The sequence below is a fragment of the Colobus angolensis genome, unplaced genomic scaffold, assembly GCF_000951035.1.
Source record: "Colobus angolensis palliatus isolate OR3802 unplaced genomic scaffold, Cang.pa_1.0 Scaffold49, whole genome shotgun sequence".
NCBI lineage: Eukaryota > Metazoa > Chordata > Mammalia > Primates > Cercopithecidae > Colobus > Colobus angolensis.
Genome location: NW_012118376.1, coordinates 6,285,002 through 6,309,287, shown reverse-complemented (window position 1 = coordinate 6,309,287; position 24,286 = coordinate 6,285,002). Strand labels below are relative to the sequence as shown.

Below are 24,286 nucleotides of genomic sequence, written 5' to 3'. Positions count from 1 at the left end.
CACTGTACTCTAGCCTGGGCAACAGAGCGAGACTCTGTCTTAAAAAAAAAAAAAAAAAAATTGACTATTTTCTGTAATCCCAGCACTGTGGGAGGCGGAGCTTGCAGTAAGCTGATATTGAGCCACTGCACTCCAGCCTGGGCAATAGAGCGAGACTCCGTCTCAAAAAAAAAAAAAAAAAAATACAAGTTAGCACACCTATCATCTTAACCATGTGGGATCCTGAAGCAGGAGGATCGCTTGAGCCCAGGATATGAAGGTTACAGTGAACTATGATTGTACCGCTGCATTCCAGCCTGTATGACAGAGTGATACTGTTTCAAATAGTAACAATAATAAATGGATTATTATAATCTATAAACCCATTTAAGTGGGTCCACATAAACTGCCACAGGACATATTTTAAATAAAATTGAGGGCTGAGAAGGGCCCTGTTGTCAAACCCTCTGCCTTGTAGGACCCTCAGTCATCTCTCAAGATGTCTCAGGAAACATGACTTGGGACCTAGGAGGGTGCTATCACCAGTGTGTATATGAAGTATTAGTAAAACTTAAATGGTTTTATAAAAAATACCTAAAAATAGAACTTTTCATATTCGCTTTCTTGCCAAGTGTATCCTTTGGGGATTACTGTACTAAATGTCACAATTCATTCATTCATTTTTTTTTTTTTTTTTTTTGAGATGAAGTTTCACTCTTATTGCCCAGGCTGGAGTACAATGGCACAATCTCAGCTCATTGCAACCTCTGCCTCCTAGGTTCAAGCGATTCTTCCACCTCAGCCTCCAGAGTAGCTGAGATTACAGGTGCTTGCCACCATGCCCAGCTAATTTTTGTATTTTAGTAGATATGGTGGTTTCACCATGTTGGTCAGGCTGGTCTTGAACTCCTGACCTCAGGTGATCCACCCACCTCAGCCTCCCAAAGTGCTGGGATTACAGGTGTGAGCCACTGTGCCCAGTCCCACAATTCGTTCTTAAGAGAAGCCCCTAAATTACTGCAGCAGGGCTGAGGCTGGGCATGGTGGTGCACACTTGTAATGCCAGCCACTTGGGAGTCTAAGGCATAAGAATCACCTGAACCTGGGAGGCAGAGGTTGCAGAGCCAGGCTTGGTCTAAGGAGCGGAACCCAGGCCTCAAGTGTGCAGTGGGAGGGAGGCAAGGGTGGAGGGACAAGGGAGTCTCCCTGTCTGCCCCATTTAGAATTCTCATGCAACCTGCTCCTCCCTTTCTCCCAATCATTCATTCTCTTTTGTTCAGCTTGGAACTCCTTGAAGGCTAGACCACTTTCTGGCGGACCCAGAAAGCATGTCTTTATTATCTTTGTGTAATACCTGGCCCACAGTTGGTGTTCAGTGAGTGATGCTGGGTTTTTTGTTTTTTCTAAGTAGGAAACAAGTTTCTAAGTGCTATTTGTTTACTTTAAAATGTCTAATTGTGGCAAAATAGACAACATAAAAATTACCGTCTTAACCATTTTTAACACAGGCCAGTAGTGGTAAGTATATTTGCATTGCTGTGAAACCATTACCATTGTGCATCTCCAGAACACTTTCATCTATGCAAAACTGAAAGTCCATATCCAATAAACAATAAACTCCTGTGTGCCCCACCCCTGGCAACTACCAATCATTTTTTTTCTGCTTCTCATGTCAAACTCATGATTTGATTACTCTAGATACCTCATATAACTGGCATCATATAGTATTTGTCCTTTCTGTCTGAGTTATTTCACTTAGGGTAATGTTGTCAAGGCTTGTCCACTTGTAGCATTTGTTGGAATTGTATTCCTTCTTAAGGCTGAATAACATTCCACTGTATGTATACACCACATTTTGTTTATCCATCCATCTGTGCTATCTTTAAAGGGGCAGGCACACCCAGAAGCAGATCCAGGTGCACACACCTGGCAGAGAGTTTGGTTAGCTTGACAGTGGGCTGCATCCTACCCATGCAATCATGCAGCTGAACTCTCTGGCCATCTGTGTAAGGGAGGCAATAGAACTATCTTGTCACTGTGCTGTTCTGCCTCACCTGGCCAAAAGTGGACTCTGACTTTGGAATTACCTGTAAGCCAAGCGATGAACATAGGTGAAACTTTCAACTTGCTTATGTTGACCTTTCTTGGCTTTCTGAAATATGTTTATTTTAGGAGCAGTCTATGGGATAGTGTCTGGGGTCACAGGGTTTCCATATGTGTGGAAACTAATATAAAATAATAAGGTGGTGGGATATATATTTTTTCAAATTCAAATTATTTTTATTTTGCCTCCTGTAGACACTACATGTACTATAATTACTATGATTTTTTATTTTGATAATATATACAAGGCTTACCATTTGAACCATTTTTTTAGGTACAACTCAGTGGAACTAAGTACATTCACATTGTTGTGCAGCCATCACCCCCACCAGCCGTCTCCAGAACTTCTTTGTCTTCCCAAACTGAAACTCTATAGACATTAAATAACTCTCCATTCTCCCCGATGTCCAGCTTCTGGTAATCTCTACTCTACTTTCTTTTTCTATGAGTTTGACTATCTAGATACCTCATTTAAGTAAAATCATACAGTATTTATCCTTTTGTGATTGGCTTATTTTACTTAGCATAGTGTCTGTAAGGCTCATTCATGTTATAACACATACTAGAATTTTGTTTCTTTTTAAGGTTGAATAATATTCCATTGCATGTGTATACCACATTTTGATTATCCATCAGTCAGTGGACATTTGGGTTTTTTCCTATCTTTTGGCTATTGTGAATAATGCTGCTATGAACATAGGTATGAAAATTTCTGTTTGAGTCCCTGCTTTCAATTCTTTGGGTATATACCTGGAAGTAGAGTTGCTAAGTCATATGGTAATTCTATGTGTAATTTTTTGAGAGGCCATCATATTGTGTTCTTGAGAGGATATTTTATTTAGATAGCATGTTAGTACTTTATTCTTTTATATTTTGTCTCTGCAGTTTTCCTATCTAATGAGTTTGCTCCTCCCTCCACAATGTTGATAACTGCAGGGCAGGACAGGGAGAGCTCAGCTGGTCAGTTCCATGGGGCCTCCTGCAATAACTGCTCTTGTTTACTATTTTCATTGCAGATGCGAAAGCCATGGAGTTGAGCTGCAGCGAAGCACCTCTTTACGTAAGTTGCTAAGCACTGGACTTCGGGTCCAAGGGGCCCTTTCTTAACTCCAAACCATGTGACTGAAGTGGGGAGAAATGTTTTTCTTGCTATTGAGTTAAGGCTTTTTAAAAACAACACACTGAGCGTTACTGTCTAGTTCAAGTGTTTGCATGGAGCCTTTTAAAACTGGTTGGCTCCTATTTTGAAGTCTGGTTTTTATATTTCCCTCAGTATTTTTTTTTAACTGTGTAATTTCTGGACTCAGAAACACTCAGTTCACTCATATAAGTGGTGTGTGAACATATTTATGATAATATCCTGATAATAGTCAATAACTTCTCTGTGTGTCTTTTTGAGGGGAAGGTTTCGTGATAATTGTGTCAGCTAAAAGTACAAAATAAGAATTAAAACCAAAAGTGCTGGGACATAAACAGAAGTGGGAGTTGGCACTGGGGGACAGGAATGCCCAATGAGATTTGTAGTTAGATGTGCCGTCTAGGCACAGGAGGATGCCATTCTGATAACAACTCCTTGGGTTAACAGGGAAGTGAACAGATTGTTTCCTCACACAGAAAATGGCAGATGGCCTCATCTCTCCTCCTTCTTTCTGATTTCAAACAAAACTTCCTTTGTTGGAAAGGAGCTGTGTTGGTATGGGGCGGACCTGGGCAGGTGAGCCTGAATGTGTGAGGAAACCAGGGTTTAGAGCAAAATTTCAAGGAATTGAAACGGTTTTGTTTTGTTTTGAGACAGAGTCTTGCTCTGTCGCCAGGCTGGAGTGCAATGGTGGGATCTCGGCTCACTGCAACCTCTGCCTCCCAGGTTCAAGTGATTCCCCTGCCTCAGCCTCCCAAGTAGCTGGGACTACAGGCATGCGCCACCATGCCCGGCTAATTTTTTGTGTTTTAGTAGAGATAGGATTTCACCGTGTTGGCCAAGACGGTCTTGATCTCCTGACCTCGTGATCCGAATGACTCAGCCTCCCAAAATGTTGGGATTACAGGTGTGAGCCACCATACCTGGCCAGAATTGGAACAAAGTTAATCAGAATCCTCAATTGATGAGAATAGATACATCCACTTCCTACACTTCACTACCCAGCCAAGTTCCTACTCACTCACCCTCACTCCCTTCAACATGCCACACATACTTCTCTGGAGGAAGACAGAGTCATGAACCAAATTGATTCCAGAATAGTAGAAAAGTTGCCCCTTGGGTTGCCCAGTGATCTCTAGTACTCTCTCTAGGTTGTGATTTTCAGGCCATAAAATGTGCCTGTAGACAGTAGGGTTTGGCCCAGCCATGATTAAAGGTTAAAAAAAAAAAAAAAAAAAAGGCTGGTCTGAGGCTAAATTGTAAAGTACTCCCAAATCTCACTGTTGTTTTTTCTGTGTGTGCCTTCCTATTCCTTACTCATTCCACCCTCCTTCCCTACCTCAAAACAGACACATCCACAAGCCTAATCATGGTAGAAGCCTTGTAGCTGACCAACCTCCTCATGTAGCTGTTTTGAACATAGAGTTACTAGATTGTGACCAGATTTGGGGAAAAACTAATACACATTGCCCAAGAAGAGAAGAGATTTAAATGAACCAAATAAAAACAGAAACAAGTTTTTCTAGTTATTAAAAAAAAATGCTGATTAGAGTAAAATGAAAAGGACAGGAAAGTGTTAAGAAAATGTCATAATCTCACCCCGTATGGATAATGTTATTATATTAAAATACTGATATATTTTATCAATTTTAAGGTGTAATTATTTTTTCTCATTTTAACATCTCTAAAATTGAGATGCTGTTACATTCACTATGCTTCCTGGCAGATGTCATTACCTACACGTGTGTTACCTTGGTCACAGGGTTTCACATTGTTGTCATTTAAGTTTATATACCTTGCTGGTACTACGTAAATTAATTGCTTTCAAAATGACTTCACCATGATCTAGCATTATAAGGCAAAGTTACTATGTAACTAGAAAGACATGGCATTTTTTTTTCTTGTTTTTGGGACGGAGTCTCACTCTATTGGCAGGCTGGAGTGCAGTGGCGCGATCTCAGTTCACTGCAACGTCTGCCTCCCAGATTCAAGCAATTCTCCTGCCTCAGCCTCCCGAATAGCTGGGACTACAGGTGCGTGCCATCACGCCTAGCTAATTTTTGTATTTTCAGTAGAGATGGGGTTTCAGCATGTTGGCCAAGATGGTCTCGATCTCTTGACCTCGTGATCCACCCGCCTCAGCCTCCCAAAGTGCTGGGATTACAGGGGTGAGCCACTACGCCCGGCCAAGACATGGAAATAACAGCATGTTACATGATAAAAATCTACGTATAGATTAATTTAGAAAAGATCTTTTGATAAATATACAATTCTAGGTAATTAAAAATTATATCCTAATTGGCAATTTTTATTTTCTAGTAGAATATTAAATGTATGTTATAAATAATGATATCTTAGATAAAATATGTGAAATATATTTAACATAACTGACTCTTACTACATATGGTAGAGTGTATACCTTTTTTTGTATTTAATTTAACATTTTTGGTCAATATTATTGCAAACTGACTTAAGCCAATCTAGCCACCTGGCCTCATCCAGTAAGAGGTCAGTAGAGATATGCTATAATGAAAACAAGTCTTAAACCAAAATCTACCAAATGAGTAATGTGCAGACAGAGCAGACTCAAAACTCTCCTACAATTTGTTTCTGTATTTTGGAGAAAACTGCTCTCTGCCCTTCTATCTTCAGAGGTTTGATAAATATTCACTTCTAGTTTCTCTTAGTATATTTTGGTTCATAAACTCTTAATATTTTTTATTTATATATATTTATTGTAAGACATTAGAAAGAGACACAGCAAAAAGAAAAAATTAAAACCTCATGTTTAATCCCATGATGAATGATAAGCTCTGTTGACATTTTGATACAGATTTTTCCAGAGTTCTATCTGTATATGTGTTGAATTTTAGCAAGGGTCCTTTTGACATTTATTTAGTTGATACTGTGTTTTCTCATTTGATTATGATTTATTGGATCTCTTAATTTTGGAGACTTTAATGTATGTACTTCTAGTAATCCTACTTGGTTATTTTGACTATTTCTTTTGGAAAAACAAATTAAAATAACTCTGGCAAGTGTATAATAAAGATACCCTCTCCATTGGAAATTGTGAAGAGTCCATTACATATTGGGAGGCTGTATTAAAATTATAAAATAACACTATGCATAATTGTATGTTAATGCCCTAGAAAAATCTAATTACAACAGACTTTAAAAAATATATAAATTAATAAGATTTACCTCAAGGATAATTAGATTACATAAGTAGAACAATAATCGGGAAGGAAAAGAATTGATTGAAATTATTCCCCAATTTCTACCCACCTCTCGAAAAAGGGCACCTCATTCAGATGGGTCTTAGAGGTGATTTTTTATTTCTTTGCTTTTTTATTTCTTTGCTTATAACCTGTTTTGACGGAATTCTTATAACATTTTTATGGCGAAAATGCTTCTTTGTCTCTATTTGTCGGGTCACTATAGAGAATCTTTCCTGAAGATGATAGACATATTTATACCTGCAGAAAATCTACAGATGTAAATATTTTCCTAAATTCCCCATGCAGTTTGCTTGGATTGACGAAGAACACTTTCGATTTTTCTTTTTAAAGATTGTTTCTTCCACTATTGCTTTCCCCTTCTAGATAGAACAACTAATATCCAAAGATTGGATTGTTTTTTTTTCTTTTTGGGGAGAAAGGAGGTTTGCATTCTGGAAGAATTTTTTTTGAGACGGAGTCTTGCTCTGTCTCCAGGCTGGAGTGCAGTGGCACGGTCTTGGCTCACTGCAACCTCAGCCTCTCGGGTTCAGGTGATTCTCCTGCCTCAGCCTCCTGAGTAGCTGGGACTACAGGGGCCCGCCACCACTCCTGACTAATTTTTTGTATTTTTAGTAGAGACAGGGTTTCACCATGTTAGCCAGGGTGACCTCAATCTCTTGACCTTGTGATCCACCCACCTCGGCCTCCCAAACTGCTGGGATTACAGGCGTGAGCCACTGCGCCCGGCCAAGAATGTTTTTATCTTTGTTTTCCACTTAAGTTTTCAGTAGCATCAAGTTGTTTTTTTCCTTGCTTGCCAGCACAATTTTTGATTCCATCACTTTTAGTTTTTATGTAGCATTGTCAAATCGTGGCCATTTTATGCCCACATAGTTTTATAGAGATAATCTTTTACGTTTTATTATGAGCACAACGCAAGAATTATTTTTTTTTGTATACCTTTCAGGAACCTGTTTCAGAAGGAGGTGCAGTCTTTGGCTCTGTCTCTTGTGCTATTTTTTTTTTGGCTCATTTCTGTTTGCTCGTTTTTAGGAAGGAGACTCTATCTTCTGGGAGATATAGTAATATTCCTGAACTCAGCCACGGATTCAGTTAAAATTTTATATTTATTTATTTATTTATTTATTTATGCACGCAGTCTCGCTCTGTTGCCCAAGCTGGAGTGCAGTGGCTGGATCTCAGCTCACTGCAAGCTCTGCCTCCTGGGTTTACGCCATTCTCCTGCCTCAGCCTCCCGAGTAGCTGGGACTACAGGCGCCCGCCACCTCGCCCGGCTAGGTTTTTGTAATTTTTAGTAGAGATGGGGTTTCACCGTATTAGCCAGGATGGTCTCGATCTCCTGACCTCGTGATCCGCCCGTCTCGGCCTCCCAAAGTGCTGGGATTACAGGCTTGAGCCACCGCGCCCGGCCTATTTATTTATTTTTTAAAATTTATTTTGAGATAGGGCCTCACTGTTGCCCAGGCTGGAGTGCACTGGCGGGATCTTAGCTCACTGCACCCTCAACCACCTGGGCCCTAGCAAGCCTCCTGCCTTAGCCTCCCCAGTAGCTGGGACTACAGGCACATGCCACCATGGCCAGCTTTAGTCTAATTTTTAAAAGAATCCATGGCAGTTCCTTGAGTTGCAGTTGCAGAAAAAGAGAAACACTGTACTAAGATCAGAGAAGAAGCAGGAGTTAGCAAGACTGGCAGACAAGAGCTTTATAATATCACTTTGCGGAACTTAGGGATATATATGAGCATTGCAAATCCAATTTTTAGTCTCTAAACAGCTTCCTGCATTCGTGCTTGAAAGGAAACTGAAGGAGCAGCACTAGAAGTCTAGCCTGTTTATTCCAAGGAGAAAAAAAAAAAAGCAAAATGAACCAAAACAAACAAACAAAAAAACAAATAAAATGCAGAGGCCTACAGTCTGGTTTGAAGTCTAGGCTTAGTATTTAGACTGAATGGTACAATAGTATTAGGAGGTATATTTTAAGCTAGAAAAAGAGTTGTGGTGGTGAAGCTAATGAGAAGTGCAAAAACCTGGAAAACTGTAAATTAGAATCAATGGAATCAACCTAAGGTGTTTATTTTTCTGGCTTAAAATTCTTCAGTTGACACCACTTGGGAGCTTAAAAGTTCTGTACTGGAAATTATAAAGATATTTCTGTTTTGTTTTTATTTTTAAATTTCACATTGCCATGAGAAAGTAGATAATTTTACTTTTAGATTATTGCTCTTAGTCTTCTTTTTCCCAGCTTACATGTAAAAAGAGATAGGAAACAATGCAAGGACAGCTTACGAGGAAAGATTTTGCTTACTGGGCATTTAATTAAATTCTGAGAGAGGAAGAGATTTTGCATTTACAGGCCAATTTGTGTTTTTGCTAATGAGTGCTTTTTGATTACTTTTTATATTGAGTTTTCTCTAAATTTGTAAATCAAGGAGAGTTATAAAACAAATACGCATTCTACTTATTTATCCAAGAGCTCCTTTTTTAAAATATTAATTATATTTTATTTTTGTATAAAGTATAATTGGCTGGGTGTGGTGGCAAACACCTGTAATTTCAGCACGTTGAGAGGCTACTTAGTCCTCCCAAGATCAGCCTGGTCAACAGGCTGTCTCTGTCTTTACAAATAGGTGTGGTGGCTCAAGCCTATAGTCTCAACTACTTGGGAGGCTGAGGTGGAAGGATCACTTAAGCCAAGGAGTTCAAGGCTGCACTGAGCTATAATCATACCACTGCACTCCAGCCTGGGTGACAGAGCAATACCCTATCTCAACAAAAACAAAAACTGTTTGTAAAGTATAAGTAATGCTAGTCTTCCCAAAATATCAGTTTAGTGCCGTGAATAAAACAGAAAAGTCTTGCTTGAGAAACTGTTGGTTCCAAAGATTTTTCCATTTTTCCTCAATTGAAATGGCTTCATTTAAAATGATTAAATAACACTTACTTATTATAAAGACTATAATAGTAAGTAAAATTATTAAAAAGAAAGTGAAGATCGTTTGAAGTTCTACCTTTTTTTTTGAGACAAGTTCTCGCTGTGTCACCCAGGCTGGGGAGTGTAGTGGGATCTTGGCTCACTGCAGCCTCCACCTCCTGGGTTCAAGCAATCCTCCTGCCTCAGTCCCCAGAGTAGCTGGGACTAGAGGCATGTGCCACCACACCTGGCTAATTTTTGTATTCTTTGTAGAGATGGGGTCTTGCCACGTTGCCCAGGCTGGTCTCAAACTTCTGGGCTCAAGTGATCCACCCACCTTGTACTCCTAAAGTGCTGGAATTACAGGCATGAGCCACTGCGCCTGGCAAAATTCTTCTTTTGAGAGAACTTTATTAGTATTTTGGTAAACACTAAAATTTGTTTGGCAAAGGTATACACACACACACACACACGCACGCATGCACACACACACGATATTTCATGAGGAATTATATGGAAATGCTGTTTTTATTATAATGGACAGGACCCCATTTCCCCTCACCCCCATTTTATACTTCCCCTTCCTGTACTCTGAGCTAACCCTTAGAGTCACTGCCTGCAGTGGTTCTCAGCAGCATCAGCATCCCTAGGAACTTGCCAGAAATGCACATTCTCAGACCTCACGCTGGCCCTACTGAATCAGACACTCTGTGGATGGGGCCTAGCAATCTGTGTTTTAATAAAACTTTCAAGTGATTCTGCTATGTGCTGAAGTTTGAGAACCATGGACTTAGTGCAAACATTTTCATGTTTTTCTGTTTTCATGTATATATATATGCAAGCTTTATTATATTGTATATTGTATATACATATACAAGTTTTATTAGATCGTTTATTAGAACGATCATATTAGGTGGACTTCTGTATCTTTTCTAACTCAGTGATACTTCGTAGAAACTCCTATAAGCCATCAAACATAGCTCAGACTTACTCTAATTAATGAATAGGTATGGGCCAAGCTCATTCCCTATTGACAGCATTCACTTTGTTTCAGATTTTGGCAATCAGGAACAATTATTCACCAGACATCCTGTGCATATGTCCTTATACGCTGATACTTTCATCTCTGTGGGATAGATTTCTAAGAGTAGAATTGCTGGATGAAGGGCATACATATTTTAAATTTTAGTGGATTACTTTGCAAATGAGATCTAATAGTTGACATTTTATTAAGCAACTTTCAGAAATATTTAATGTCTTTCTTTAATAACTGATAACTATGTAACTGGGGATTATGTTCTCATTTTCATTGTGCAAAGAAAGGAGGGATGTTAAATTTTGTATATTGATTAAGTTGGTGAAGGGTTAGAAGGAAGAAATCTCCTTGCTTGCTTTAATCCTCCCTTTTTTGCCATGGTCCCTTCATTTCTCCCATTTCTCAAATTCTGACTAATATGAGCATCTAATCCATGGAGATTTTTTAACATCTGCAGAGGGTGCGTGTGTGAGACTGTGTGTGGGCTCTTGCTCTCTTCCATCCTTCTGAAATGCTGTGCAGACGCGTTAATCATAGCAACTGAGAAGAGTGTGATCACTTTTTTCTCTGGAGGCTGCAAACTGTATAACCATTTGGGCAGTGGAGTTTTTGCTTCAGTAGCTTGTTTCCAGCTGGATCTAAGATGCTTCGCTATTCCCTTAGCATTTTATGTTTATATTATTCTTTTATTCTGGGTCACTGTCTCTTGCTGTGTTTGGTCCCAAGAATGTTGGTTGCTGCTGGGCTCATCGTGTGTGTTGAAGGTGTAATCTGATGTCTAGAGGTAGTGGTGTGAAACTCTCTCCTATTCAGCCTTTTCTAATTTCTGGATGTTGGTATAGCTTCCTTGAATACTTGGTGGAGCATACTCCCCTTGGTCCCAGCCTTCTGGAGGGAGGGCCGGAGCACAGGGCCCAAGTTATCTGGATGGACTCTTCCCCAGCCCAGGGAAGCAGCTTCCTATTGAGGTGGTAAGTGACTTGGTGGCTTTGTTATGGGGTCACCCAGCAAGGGCCTTCTTCTGGAACCCTGCAGATTCTCTGTGGCTTTTGGTTCCTGTGGAGGGAAATCTTTCCTCTCGACACTGCCCTTCTCTCTTGGTGGCTCTGCATCCCCCAGTGGGCTACCTGTGACTGGCCTCATGCCCATCAACTCAAAATATTAGTCTGTGAGGGCATCTTGGGGACCGTTGCCTGGGCACCCTCACTTTGCTGATGAGGAGATTAGTCTCCAAGAGGGAGATTGACTGGCTCAACTAAGTTAACTCAGCTGGTTTGACACTCTGGATTTTAAAATGCTCTATTAGGAGTCATAAGAATAATTTTTTTGCTCAAAAAGTTTGTTAGTGGCAGATCCCACAGTAAGCCTGGGGTTTTCCCACCTTCACTGGTAACGACCTCCCCTGCTGCTCTGCCACATCTCCATTTCCTCATTGACCAAGTACTCAAGGGCACCATTTTATCCTTTCCTGCCTTGCAGCTGACTTTGAGCTTTCTGACATGAAGAATGGTGCTCCTTCCTGGACCTTAAATTAAAGGGTCTCTCTTTGATCTCCCGAGAGGATGCTGCTGGTAACTATGTCTAGGCAAGCCCTGACCTTCTAAAGCTCATTTGCTCACAAGAAGCCAGACCTATTAGTTGATGGTCATTTGCTCCATTCAGTTCCTCCCAGCTCAAAATAATAGAAATTTTCATTAGCTCAGGTGTCAGAGGATGGTAGGTAAGGGTGTCTTTTTAAGTAGGTTAATACAGCTAAGTCTGGCTTAGCCAATGGAATCAGGCGGGGCTTTTGCCTGAATTCAACTTCTAGATCACGTGTTTACTTTGTACACATATTTTAAAGCAAATTATATTAACTTTACTTGTGTCTTGACTTAAAACACAGGAGCATGTGCATCTCAGAGAATTGCCACCTGCTGGGGTGTTTCTGCCATCGTCGGTTAATCTATGCTCCCTGAAGTTGGTTCTCTTTGGTGGTTTTTGTTTTCTACCAACTTAACTTGACCTTTTCTTACCCTCTCTGAATGGCCCTGCTTTTATCTCTTTGCCATTTCTCCTGTTTTCCTTCTGAGGGGGCAAACAAATTCCAAAGCAGCATGTTCTAGCCATAGAGCAAAGAGGACCGTGGTAACTGTTTTACCCAGCCTGCCCAGCAGCCACGAGATGTCAATTCCTGGGAAGGCTGAAGCTCCTTAGCTGCTGCAGGAGATTGCTTGGTAGTTCTGGCAGGAGCAGAGGGGGAAAAAGCCACTTCTCAGACTTTTGCAAAACCTTTGACTTAGAAACATTTTACAAATCCTCCATTAGCTTCATCCCATTTTATGTTTTGAAAGAAACAGTTTCCTCTTCTCTGAATACAGTGCCACTTTATGGTGCCCCCTCCTACTGTCACAACTGAGATGATAAGCTTCTGGGGAAAGGCCCAAAGGCGAATATACAACTACAGAAAACCACAGGAAGAGTCAGTCTAGCACCCAGCTTTGAAGAAATTTCTTGGTGGGTGTGGGTTTCAGGTCTGCGGGTAAATAAGTGCCAAGTGTTCTTAAAGTCTGATGCTGCCTCACTTCCTGTATTTCAGTGACAGCTCCTACAATTTGGGTGATGTGCAGCCTGTATTTTTAATAAAGAACTTGAAGTAGCCGATATTTTTGTTCTATTTGAGTTTTTAAAATGTTTTACCATCTAAGCAAGGATTTTAGGCATGATGGAAATGGGTCAGAGTTTTCTCTGGGAGAAGCCTCAGTAAAAGACATGTGATCCAGGTAAAATGTTTTATTTCCGTATTCTAGAAAGGCAGCCCTTATAGAAGGTGTGATTTAGCTATACTACCTTCTCAACAGTTCCTCCTGCTTATGCCTGAGGAGGGTGTGCATGTTTTAAATAAGTGTCTCTAGCTCTTGCCTACTTTACCTCTCCATATCTTGATGCTGTTACTTTTATCGAAACGGATCTTATGCAGGTCACTAAGTTTGCTCTTGCTTAATCTAAGGTGTTTATTTTCTCAAGTCCCCATTTAGTGCCATGCACTGTAAGAGCAGAGAGTGAGAAACAAGGTCCCACGTCCCTGCTCTCCCAGAACGCACTTGGGAGTGGGAGACAGAAAATAAGTAGGTAAACAAATAAATAAGAATTTCAGATGGCGGTATGGGTTAGGACAATACAAGGCTATGACATGGCAGAGAATGGTGTGTGTGTGTCATTAGTCTCTCTGGGATCTCCTGGAGAGCAGTCTAGTAGAGGGATCAGAAAGCACAAAAGCCCTGGAGTGGAAATGAACTTTTTGTATTTGAAGGCCAACAAAAGGCCAACATGGCCCTTGCATTTGTGAGGGAGGGGAGATGAGAGGAGACAGGTCAGAGAGGTGGGAGGGGCCAGGTCACGCCCATAGGTTAAGGGGCAGTTGCATGATTTATGTTTAAAAAGTGTACTTTTGGTGTTCGTTAACTCTGCTGGTTCTTTTTCAAGTTATCTCTTTGTCTATTGTGCTTTCTTCTCCTCTGTTGTGTGGGTGTTCCCCAGGGCCCTCTTCTTTCCCTTCTTTTTCTTGCAAGCTCATCTATTCTTGTTATTTAGACCATCACTCCTCCTGGAAGACTCCCACGTGCGGGCCCTCTCGTCTTGACCTCTACCCAGGTCTCATCTTCCATTTCCAGCTGGTCTGTTTGCTATTATCACTCAATTAGCCAGGATTTGACTTTAAGTTCAGACTGTTATATTTTTAAAAAGTTTTCCAAGTTTTCCTCTAAGCAGCTCCTCTTTCCAACTTCCTGATTTCTGTTACCATCCCACCACTCTCCCAGGTGTCCTGCTTTAAGCTGAGTTTTTGTAATTCCTCCATCCTTTGTCCTCTGTCTTGATCAGTCATCAAGACCTGCTGAGGCCATGGCTGTCCCCTCTCTCTCCTCAGCCACTGTTCTAATTCACCTTTGGATAATTGCCCCTGGCGTCTTCAGAGTTGCCATTTTCTCGGAATTGGTGAAGACTTTATCATGCCTTTCTAGTATTATTTCCCTGCGTTCATGTCTCAACTCGCAACCATATCATTTATCTGTTCTAATCTGACAAGTCCTCTCTCTACCCTAGTGGACTTTCCTCATTCTCTTATTTCTAGGACATCGCCCAAGCTGTTTTCGTTCCATATCCAGCAGTGCCCCTAGGGTAGGAATGGGATGCAATGTTGTATGTTGGTTATGACCTTGGACGGCTATACATCTGGCTGTGCGTCATCTCCTGAACGTAGATTGTTACCCTTCATTGCACTGCAATACCTAGTCCAGTGCCCAGTGCACTATAGGCTTTCAGTGAACATTTGTGGATTGAGTTTCTGGAGAATCGTTGAGGGGGAGGCAAGCTTGCTCTCTGACCCTTTATAGGAGCATTCCAGGCAATGGCTGTGGTCATTAGGGGGAGGGTCCCATTGACAAAATGGTTGATAAATAAAGATGATTTGGGGTCACATGTAGGATTGCAGAAACCTTTTACACCATAAGCTCCAGCCATACCCTTCTGCTCTCATTTCTTCGTGAATGCCATGCGTCTTCCTGGCCAGGACCTTTGTATGTGCTGTTGTCTTCACCTGGCCTTCTCTTGCTTCCTTCTCCTTTGTATAATTAAATTCTTACTCACTTTGCAGATTTCAACTCAAATGTCACATCCTTAATGTAGTCCTCTGGACATTTTCTATTTTGAGAGAGTATTGTTGTTATTGTTTTGTTTAGCATCCCTTCTATTGTAAGCACCAATACAGCAGAGACTCAAACATTCAATTAAAATTTGTAATTTATTTTTATAAATGAATATTCATTTTCAATCTAATTTTGTTTTTATAATTTTATTCCTTTTCTGAAAGGGAATCCTTCCAATGGCATAATCTTCTAGTGGACTATTGTTTTCGTCCACTGATTTTCCAGCACTAGTTTAGTGCTTGGCATGTATTACATAATAAATATTTGTTGAATTAATACACAGTTCTAATTTAGTGCCATTCAATAAACGGTGGTTGAGGCTCCTCCTGGAGCACTCTTTAATTCTGTTGTTTGCTTATTTCTGTACTGTGAGTTTTCCCAGCAGGTATGTGACCATCACTATTTTGGGACTGGGACTGTCATTTGAGTTTTTGTATTCCAGCTGCACGAAGAGATAGAGAGATGGTCCAGCAGGTGGGGGCTGTCATCATAATCTTCAGTAAATGTGGATGTTTGGGGAACATGTCTCAGAGTTTGAAACTTAACATTTTTAAGGTACTATATGGCATATGTAAACATTGTGCAATAAAAAAATTAAGGAAGTCTTTTCCAGGTAGACAATTCCTGGCAGCTGAGAACTAGAACTTAACAGGAAGTTGTGTTAAAACTGTAGGGAATGAAAAGCTTACTTTATCAGGCAGGAAGTTCCTGAAGAATCTCCTAACTCAGAAAAGATTATCTGTGAACGACGTCACATGAACTCTTTTTTTACCCCCTTCTTTAACATTCTTTATTAGTATTTCCCAGCACTTATAGTTACTATAATCTGCATCTTTGAACAACCATTATGTTAGTTTGTTTTCCATTACTTATAACAGAATACCTGGAACTGGGTAATTTATAAGAAACAAAATTTATATCTTACAGAACTAGAAGCTGGTAAGTCCAAAGTTGAGGGGGCATGTGTATGAGAGCCGCCTTGCTGGTAGGGACTCTCTGAAGAGTCCCAAGATGGCAGAGGGCATCGCATCTGAGGGGCTGAGTGTGCCCACATGATAGCTCAGGTCTCTCTCCCTCTTCTTATAGAGCCACCAGTCCCCCTCCCATGATAACCCATTAATCCATGAATAGATTGACCCATTCATGAGGTCTCTGCCCTCATGATCCAGTCACCTCTTAAAGGCCCTATCTCTCAATATAACCACATTGGGGATTAAATTTCAACATGAGTTTCTGGAGGGGACATTCAAACCATAGCAACCACGAAGTTACTACTTTACTTGATCAGAGCATCTCATGGTGCCCTACAAAATGTTTTCACACATTAGCTCTTTCATTAGAACCACACATCGTTTGGCAGTGGATATGGACTTGGTGATGTTAAGTGACTTGCCCCACGTGCGTTTGTGCATGCATTAATTCACATGGCAGATTTTAAGTTTGAAATACGAAGTGAAATACAGGTAGGGGCAGATGCAGGTTTTGTGAGGCCTGAAAATGATGCCATTGGAAGGATTCCCTTTCACAAAAGGAATACAATTACAAAAACAACATTAGATTTAAAGGGAATATTCATTTACAACAATAAATTACAAATTTAAAAAAGCTGGCAAATTCCACAAACGTCACATTTCCAATTCAGTTTCCTCTTATCCAGATCCTGAAAATGCCCTCAGACATTCCAGTGCCACCCAACAGGAAGGGGAGTGTGTCTGAGGGGAAATTGAATGGAAAGAGAAAGCCAACTTAACAAATTATAGTTAAAATACCCCACCCCTTCTATTCTGCATAGAATACTTTTAATTTTTCTGTAACATCATCCACCAAGAACACTTTGGATAAACACCAGATTACAAGCAAATCTTGTGATATTCTATGTTGTTATTGTTGCTTTCCTCTGATGGAAATCTGGTGACCACCCCTGATTTGTACAAGTCAAATTCGATCCATTTTGAAATGTCTCTTGCTTTGCAGATTAGAAGGAAATGACTGTATAACCATGTTGCTAAGGTCTTCTCTAAATGTTGAAAGAGGTCTTTGGGAGCCTTGAAGCTTCATTAGTGTAGTATGGAAAATTGGCCTCTGGTTTCTGGGGTTTTTTTTTCAAAGATGGAGGAAACTGGCTGCCCTGACCTTGAGAATTCACTACTGGGGAGGCAATGGCATCATTACAGAAAGTGATTATGTGTGATAATTGTGATAAATGGTTGGATGAAAACATGCTGAGAATGCTCCTGAAGCCACAGGAGAGGCGAGTGGACTGCAGAGCCTGTGTAGGAGCTGGGTTCACAATAGAGACTGGAATTAGCCGGGTCACAGGCAGGTGAAGGGTGGTCCAAGGAGAGGGCATGGTCTGAGAGAGGGCGCCTGCACTGGTTGACAGCAGCTGACTGGAGGGGAGGGTTGCTGTAAGCCTAGGAGAGGAGGCTGGAGCCATCACACCTCTGGTGAGGGCAATGCTTGCATTGGAACCCATGTCTTCAGCCTCTACCCGCATCACCACATTATATGATGGTCCTTGTGTTCTCCATGTACTTATACTTAACTTTGCGAACTGTTTTCTTCTGAGTGTAGAGAAGAACATCAAGCTTTGCTTACAGATGGTGGAATTATTGGGGGGCAGAAGAGGCTGCCCTAGTTTCTCCCCTAGAGCTGTGTGTGTGGTGGGGTGGGGAGTGCAATTTCTGAATAACCATGAAGTTATGGTCATGAAAGGTGGCCCTGATGTGGGAACCTTTTGAGGTGCATGGCTAGCAAGGTTCCATGTTTCCCCAGGGACTTGTCTTCAGCCCTTCCTTCTTTTGTGCAGATCAATAATAAGGGGAATCGAGGGGTGGGGGGGGAGAGAGAGAGAGAGAGAGACAGAGAGAGAGAAAGAAAGAGGTGGGGGAGGGGAGAGAGAGGAGAGAGAGATTGATTTAGGGGAAAACTCTAAACAATTTAGGAAGAGTTGCAGGTATACACCATGTCAAAGACTTACAGTTGCCTTTTATAAAGTTGCCAAAGACTTTTGTGCCACCTTGGAATTAGAAATGACCAGGCTGTGGAGTAATATATACGGGAGGACTCTCTTTGTGGACAGTCTGGGTGTGGAAAGGGCTGAGCAGCAGGTGTGCAGATGGGAGGGAATTTGAAAATCTAGGTTACTGAAACAATACATTAAAGCATCTGATATAACTATCATTTAGAATATGGTTGTGGTTACTGAAAGTGACTGTGTAGGAATGGGATGCAATGTTGTATGTTGGTTATAGAGGAAATATAGCTTCTTGTATCCCTTTGAGAACAGACAACCATGAAACTACAGAAAAAATAAAGTGATTATTGAAGTATTCACTTTCAGCAGATTATCTAATAAAGTTGCATCATTAAAGTATTTATCTATTTAAATGTACTTGACCACTCATAAATTAGATTTAAAAAATTTGTGAGCCTGCCAACCTGACCAACCTGCCAACCTGACCATACTGCTTCCAAAAGTCTATTCTCATCAGTAGAATCTATTTTGATCACTTCTAGCCAATGAAAAATGTAAGCTTTTAGGAGAGAATGTTTCCTAGGACTCACCCACTTCCATTCAGTGTTCCAATATGTAAAGAAAGTTACATATACAATACTGGAATCAATCACAATGTCCATCTTTAGACGGTTAAATCAATTATCTGATCTTTGAAAAGAATGATGGAAGTCTGAATGTGCTGAAGTGGAAAGATATCTATGAAATGTGGTGGTTTTTTAAAAACACAAGTTATAGGAGAATATGAGAACCCATGTGTGTGTGTTTTTAAGTCAAAGATACTTATGTATTGACAGAACACTTCTAGAATGATACCCGGACTCCTGGAGTGTGGTGGGGAATGCCTTCTACATACACACTCTTCTACTGTTTGAATTTTTTACTATGAGCCCAAATTGTATGATCAGTTTTTAAATAAAGAGGAAAAAAAATTAAAAAAATTTGTGAGTCTAGCAGGAATCACAGACTTTTTCCATTTAAAGTCTTAAGAGAGAGGATAAGATGGGGATAGGTTGGTCAGTGGGTACAAAGTTGCAATTATAGAGGAGGAATAAGTTCAGGTGTTCTATTGCACAGGTGTTCTGTTGCACCATAGGGTGACTATGGTTAACAGTAAAGTATCGTATATTATGAAAGAGCTGGAGGAGAAGCTTTTGAATATTCTTACCATAAAGATATGATAAGTGCAAGAGGTGATTACACGAAGTACCTTGATTGGATCATTGTACAATATGTACATATCAAAATATCAAAGTGTCCCCTATAAATATGTATAATTACAATGTATTGATTAAAAAATTCATCCCTGAGAGGTCTGAAAAAAATTAAAAAAATAAAGTCATCATAAAATGTTGTGTGAAAGGAATAGTGCATATTTTGGTAAGAAATTGAAAACACCTCCTATGAGTTGATACAAGAATATCCCAAGGGCTAGTGGAACAAAATGAGTTAAATAACTTTTTCAGTGGGAAGTCCAAGATTAGCTTTCATAATAATGCAGTTCTGTTTTTATTTTGAATTGTGACTTTTATTGTTCTTTATATCTTTACTGAATTCTTCTTTAGGAATTTATTAATGAAGGTATTTTAGAAAAGTTACCTATATATAAAATCCTGTTTTAGCAGTACAGTGTCCTCTTTAATAAAATCTAGTGGAGAATACTTTTGATAAATACATTAAATTGTATGTTTGAAATCAGATTTTTAAATACTAGGTTTGTTTTGAAGTGGGAACACCTGTCATTGTGTTTTTGAATTTTAAAAAGATATTTATGCATAGATGGCAGAGGATTAAATGTGAAAATAGATGATATTGTATTAAAACCTCTGACTGAACTCAAAAGGGAGCTTTCCCCCAGGCAAAACAGAGGAAAAAAATAAGCCATATAAGATGATACCTGACATGTTGTCAGTGAGATTTCTATTGGTGACCGCCATTGTGCTCTCAGTGGAAGTTGGGATGATGGGAAGGGGCTATTAGCCATTAAATTGCATGTGGTCGTTAGTTAAAAATGTGGATGCAGAATAATTTTTGAAGCATTTTTGATGGTTCAGAATTGCCAGTCTCTTCAGCTTTCATCAATGAGTAGATAAAGTATGGTGCATACATATGCCCACTCTCCCCTTCCCCCACTATAATTTTGTCATTTCAATAATGTTTTGTATATATATATATATGAAGTAATACAGCTTACGATCTTTTGGGACTGCCTTTTTAATCACTCAGCATAATGTCCTTAAGAAGCAGCCAGTTGTTGCATGTATCCAGGGCTCATTTTTTTTTGTTGATGAGTTGTATTCCATGATATGGGTGTCCGGTTTGTTTAGCCATTCCAGGTTTTTCCAGTTTGTTTAACCATTCCACTTTGTTGAACCATTCCAGGTTGTTTCCAGGTTTTGGCTATTATGAATAAAACTGCTATGGACAATTGTGTATAGGTTTTTGTGTGGATATAATTTTCATAACGTTTCAAACGTGGATGTTCTTGGGATAAACGTCCAGGAGTGTGATTGCTGGGTCGTATAGTAAGTGTATGTTTAGTTTTTAAAGGAACTGACAAACAATTTTCCAGAATGGCTGTATCATTTTTACAATCCCACCAGCATCATACGAGAGAGCCAATTTCTTTGCATCCTTGTGAGTATTTGGCATTACCACTATTTTTTATTCTAGTTATTCTGATAGGTGTATAGTGATATGTCATTATGGTCTCTGGTATAGATCGTTTTTCTTTTTAGAAATTCTGGTAAAATATCATAACATATAATTTATTTAATCAATTTTTAAGTGTATAATTTTGGTGGCATTGAATACGTTCACATTGTTGTGAGGCTGTTAATGACTATGCATCTATAGAACTTTTACATCTTCTCCAACTGAAACTCTGTATCCTCTGGGTGATAACTCCTCATCCTTCCTTTTGCCAAAGCCCCCCACAACTGTCATTCTACTCTTTGCCTCTGTGAATTTCATTACTCTAGGAACATTGATGTACAAGTATCGGTTTGAGTCCCTGCTTTCAATTTTTTAGGTATATACCTAGAAGTAGAATTGCTGGATCATATGGTAATTCTGTGTTAGGTTTTTGGGGAACCGCCAAACTTTCCCACAGCAGCTGCACCATTTTACATTTTCATCAACAGTGCACAAGTGTTCTGTTTTCTCCCCATTTTTGCCAATGCTTTATTTTCTATTCTTTTAAATAATAGCCATCCTGATGGGTATAACGTGGTATGGTATAGATTTTGATAAAGATACTTGAAATGATTATGTAGTCCCCTTGGGAGTAGGGATTTCTGATTAGGGTCCTTCCAGCCTTTCAAGTTGCAACCAATCTTCATCCCCCTCAGGGTGAGATTAACATTGATTTATGCATCACTAAAATTATAGGCATTCCCTGACATCTGAATGTGTTTGGATCCTGAGTTGAGATAGCAAGAGTTTATATGGTGAATTTAGATAGCAAAGAATATCTAAATCTGTTTGGGTAGGAAAAGTGATAGATCAGATAATAATAGATTAATCTAAAAAGTTACCTGAATCCAATTGGAAAGCCAGAGTTCAGAGAGTGGAAGTTCAGAGAATGGAGGTTATCTCTATTTTAATGTCAGCTGGTAAACAGACAATATAGTAGGGAAAGCTCAGTCAGTCAGTTTATGCAACTCTGTATTCCATGGTTAAATTGATAGCACTTAGTCAAATTGCCTGAATGGTACTGAAGACAACAATAATTTCTATAATACCTTGCAAATCCAAATCTAGATTTTTTTTTCAGGTGATTGGGGTTCTCTGATTCTCAATGTATTGATTCTTTACTTTGATTCCTAAAAGGCAAGCTCTTAGAGGTATGAAAAAATAGGGTAGAATCTGGCTCCTTTTGGGAGTTTCCCATGGGAACAGGACAACACTCAGGTAGATCTCAGGCCCTAGGCCTGGCCAGACTCAGGAGTTCCGAGGAAGAGGTCAGGTAGCCCACAGGAGTATTTAACTAAAATAAAAGTCTATTGTGGTCACCTGCTACCTTCAAGGAGGCCAGGAGGGAAGGTTATAGACTTTGCCGGTTTTCCTCTCTCTCTTTAATTCAGTTATTTGAAAGGCTTTAAAAATCTCTACTTATCCTTTCCCGACATTGTGTGTGTGTGTTATGAGTTTTGTTTATCTTTATATAGAAGTATAAACTCCACTCTTTTTTACCAGTCATCTTGGTTGGTATAGAAGATAATTTGTGGCTAGGCGCAGTGGCTGATGCCTGTAATCTAGCACTTTGGGAGGCTGAGGTGGGCAGATCATAAGGTCAGGAGTTTTGAGACCAGCCTGGCCAATATGGTGAAACCCCGTCTCTACTAAAAAATACAAAATGTGATGTGCACCTGTAGTCCCAGCTATACGGGAGGAAGAGGCAGGAGAACCTCTTGAACCCAGGAGGCAGAGATTGCAGTGAGCCGAGATCGCACTGCTGCACTTCAGCCTGGACGACAGAGCGAGACTCCGTCTGAAAAAAAAATTGTAAAAATACAAGTCACTTAATGTGGGTTGGAATATGGGGAGGGAATGGGGAAATGGCATTTAGGGCATTTCCTGCTTTGACTAAGACAAGGTGCTGGGAGAGCTGCGCTTCTCGCCTGATAGACTAGTGAATGTTACTGTGTTGGCCTCATGATGTTAACAGCCCTGGGGGGATTTACTTATTCACCCAGGGTAGGTCAGTGAGTTTTCTAAAATAACTGAAGGACATCATCTACCTGTTAGAAAGTAACTGCTTCAGTCTTCTTATTTTCAGAGGTTGCCACATGGAAAATACCAAATAGCCTTCTAAGTGCAAACTTGGCCAGTGCAGAGGCAGGAAACCTGTCTGTGAACCTACAGAGGATTATTATTACTATTATTTTTTATTAATTATTTATTTATTTAATTTTATTTTTTGAGACAGGGTCTCACTCTGTTACCCAGGCTGAAGTGCAGTGGAGAGATCTCGGCTCAGTGCAACCTCTGTCTCCTGTATTGAAGCAATTCTCCTGCCTCAGCCTCCTGAGTAGCTGGCATTACAGGTGTGTGCCACCACGCCTGGCTAATTTTTGTATTTTTAGTAGAAATGGGGTTTTGTCATGTTGGCCAGGCTGGTCTCAAACTGCTGATCTCAAGTGATCCGCCTGCCTCAGCCTCCCAAACTGCTGGGATTATAGGCATGAGCCACCACACCCACCCATTACTATTATATATATATATATATTTTTTTTTTTTTTTGAGGCGGAGTCTCGCTCTGTCGCCCGGACTGGAGTGCAGTGGCCGGATCTCAGCTCACTGCAAGCTCCGCCTCCCGGGTTTACGCCATTCTCCTGCCTCAGCCTCCGGAGTAGCTGGGACTACAGGCGCCCGCCACCTCGCCCGGCTAGTTTTTTTGTATTTTTAGTAGAGACGGGGTTTCACCATGTTAGCCAGGATGGTCTCGATCTCCTGACCTTGTGATCTGCCCGTCTTGGCCTCCCAAAGTGCTGGGATTACAGGCTTGAGCCACCGCGCCCGGCCTACTATTATATTTTTAAATAAAGACAGGAAAACAAAATGTGTGCCCAGAAAGGCCACATTTTGCCTCATCATACAGTTGTTAAACCTCTTTGGTTGGGATTTGTGGTTGGCCGTGACGGCCACCACGGTATCATCACATCTGAGCAGAAGTCCTGTAATAGCCACGTAACTTTGGCTCACTGGGATGTTATCCTGGTGTGTTGTAATGTCTGCACTACTATTTGTCAATCTTTAACGGAGGCAGGACCAGAAGGGGACAGGAAGTTCACGTACACAAATTGGAGAGGTAGATGGAACACTTTCATGTGTTGTGTTGAAAGATTTAACATTTTGAGAACTGAGGTATTTAGACATTTTAGACCTATGATATTTCTACTTGTGTCCTGTGATCTCTTTTCTATAGGTGGCAATTTACCTCATGAGTTGCTTTGTCTGCATAAAGCATTTAAAACAGAAGTGGAGGTGCTCTTATCTATTGAAAGCCTTGGCACGTGGGAACAGAAGCAACCCAGGGAAGCAACTCAACCACTGAATCAGGCTTAAAAAACACTTTAGGGGGGGCGGAGCAAGATGGCCGAATAGGAACAGCTCCAGTCTCCAACTCCCAGCGCGAGCGACACAGAAGACGGGTGATTTCTGCATTTTCAACT

At 40.4% G+C, this 24,286-nt stretch overlaps 1 protein-coding gene across 2 annotated transcripts in view; it reads left to right on the top strand.

Moving 5' to 3' along the window:
* The window catches only part of ARHGEF28 (Rho guanine nucleotide exchange factor (GEF) 28), a 331,462-nt gene that overhangs the window by 59,110 nt on the left and 248,066 nt on the right, over positions 1 to 24,286 (top strand). For both annotated transcript variants that reach the window (XM_011959260.1, XM_011959259.1), the window contains exon 2: positions 3,099 to 3,142. In XM_011959260.1, coding sequence (XP_011814650.1) covers positions 3,110 to 3,142 — 33 coding nt within the window. In that variant the 5' untranslated portion in view covers positions 3,099 to 3,109. The remainder of the gene's footprint in view (positions 1 to 3,098; positions 3,143 to 24,286) is intronic.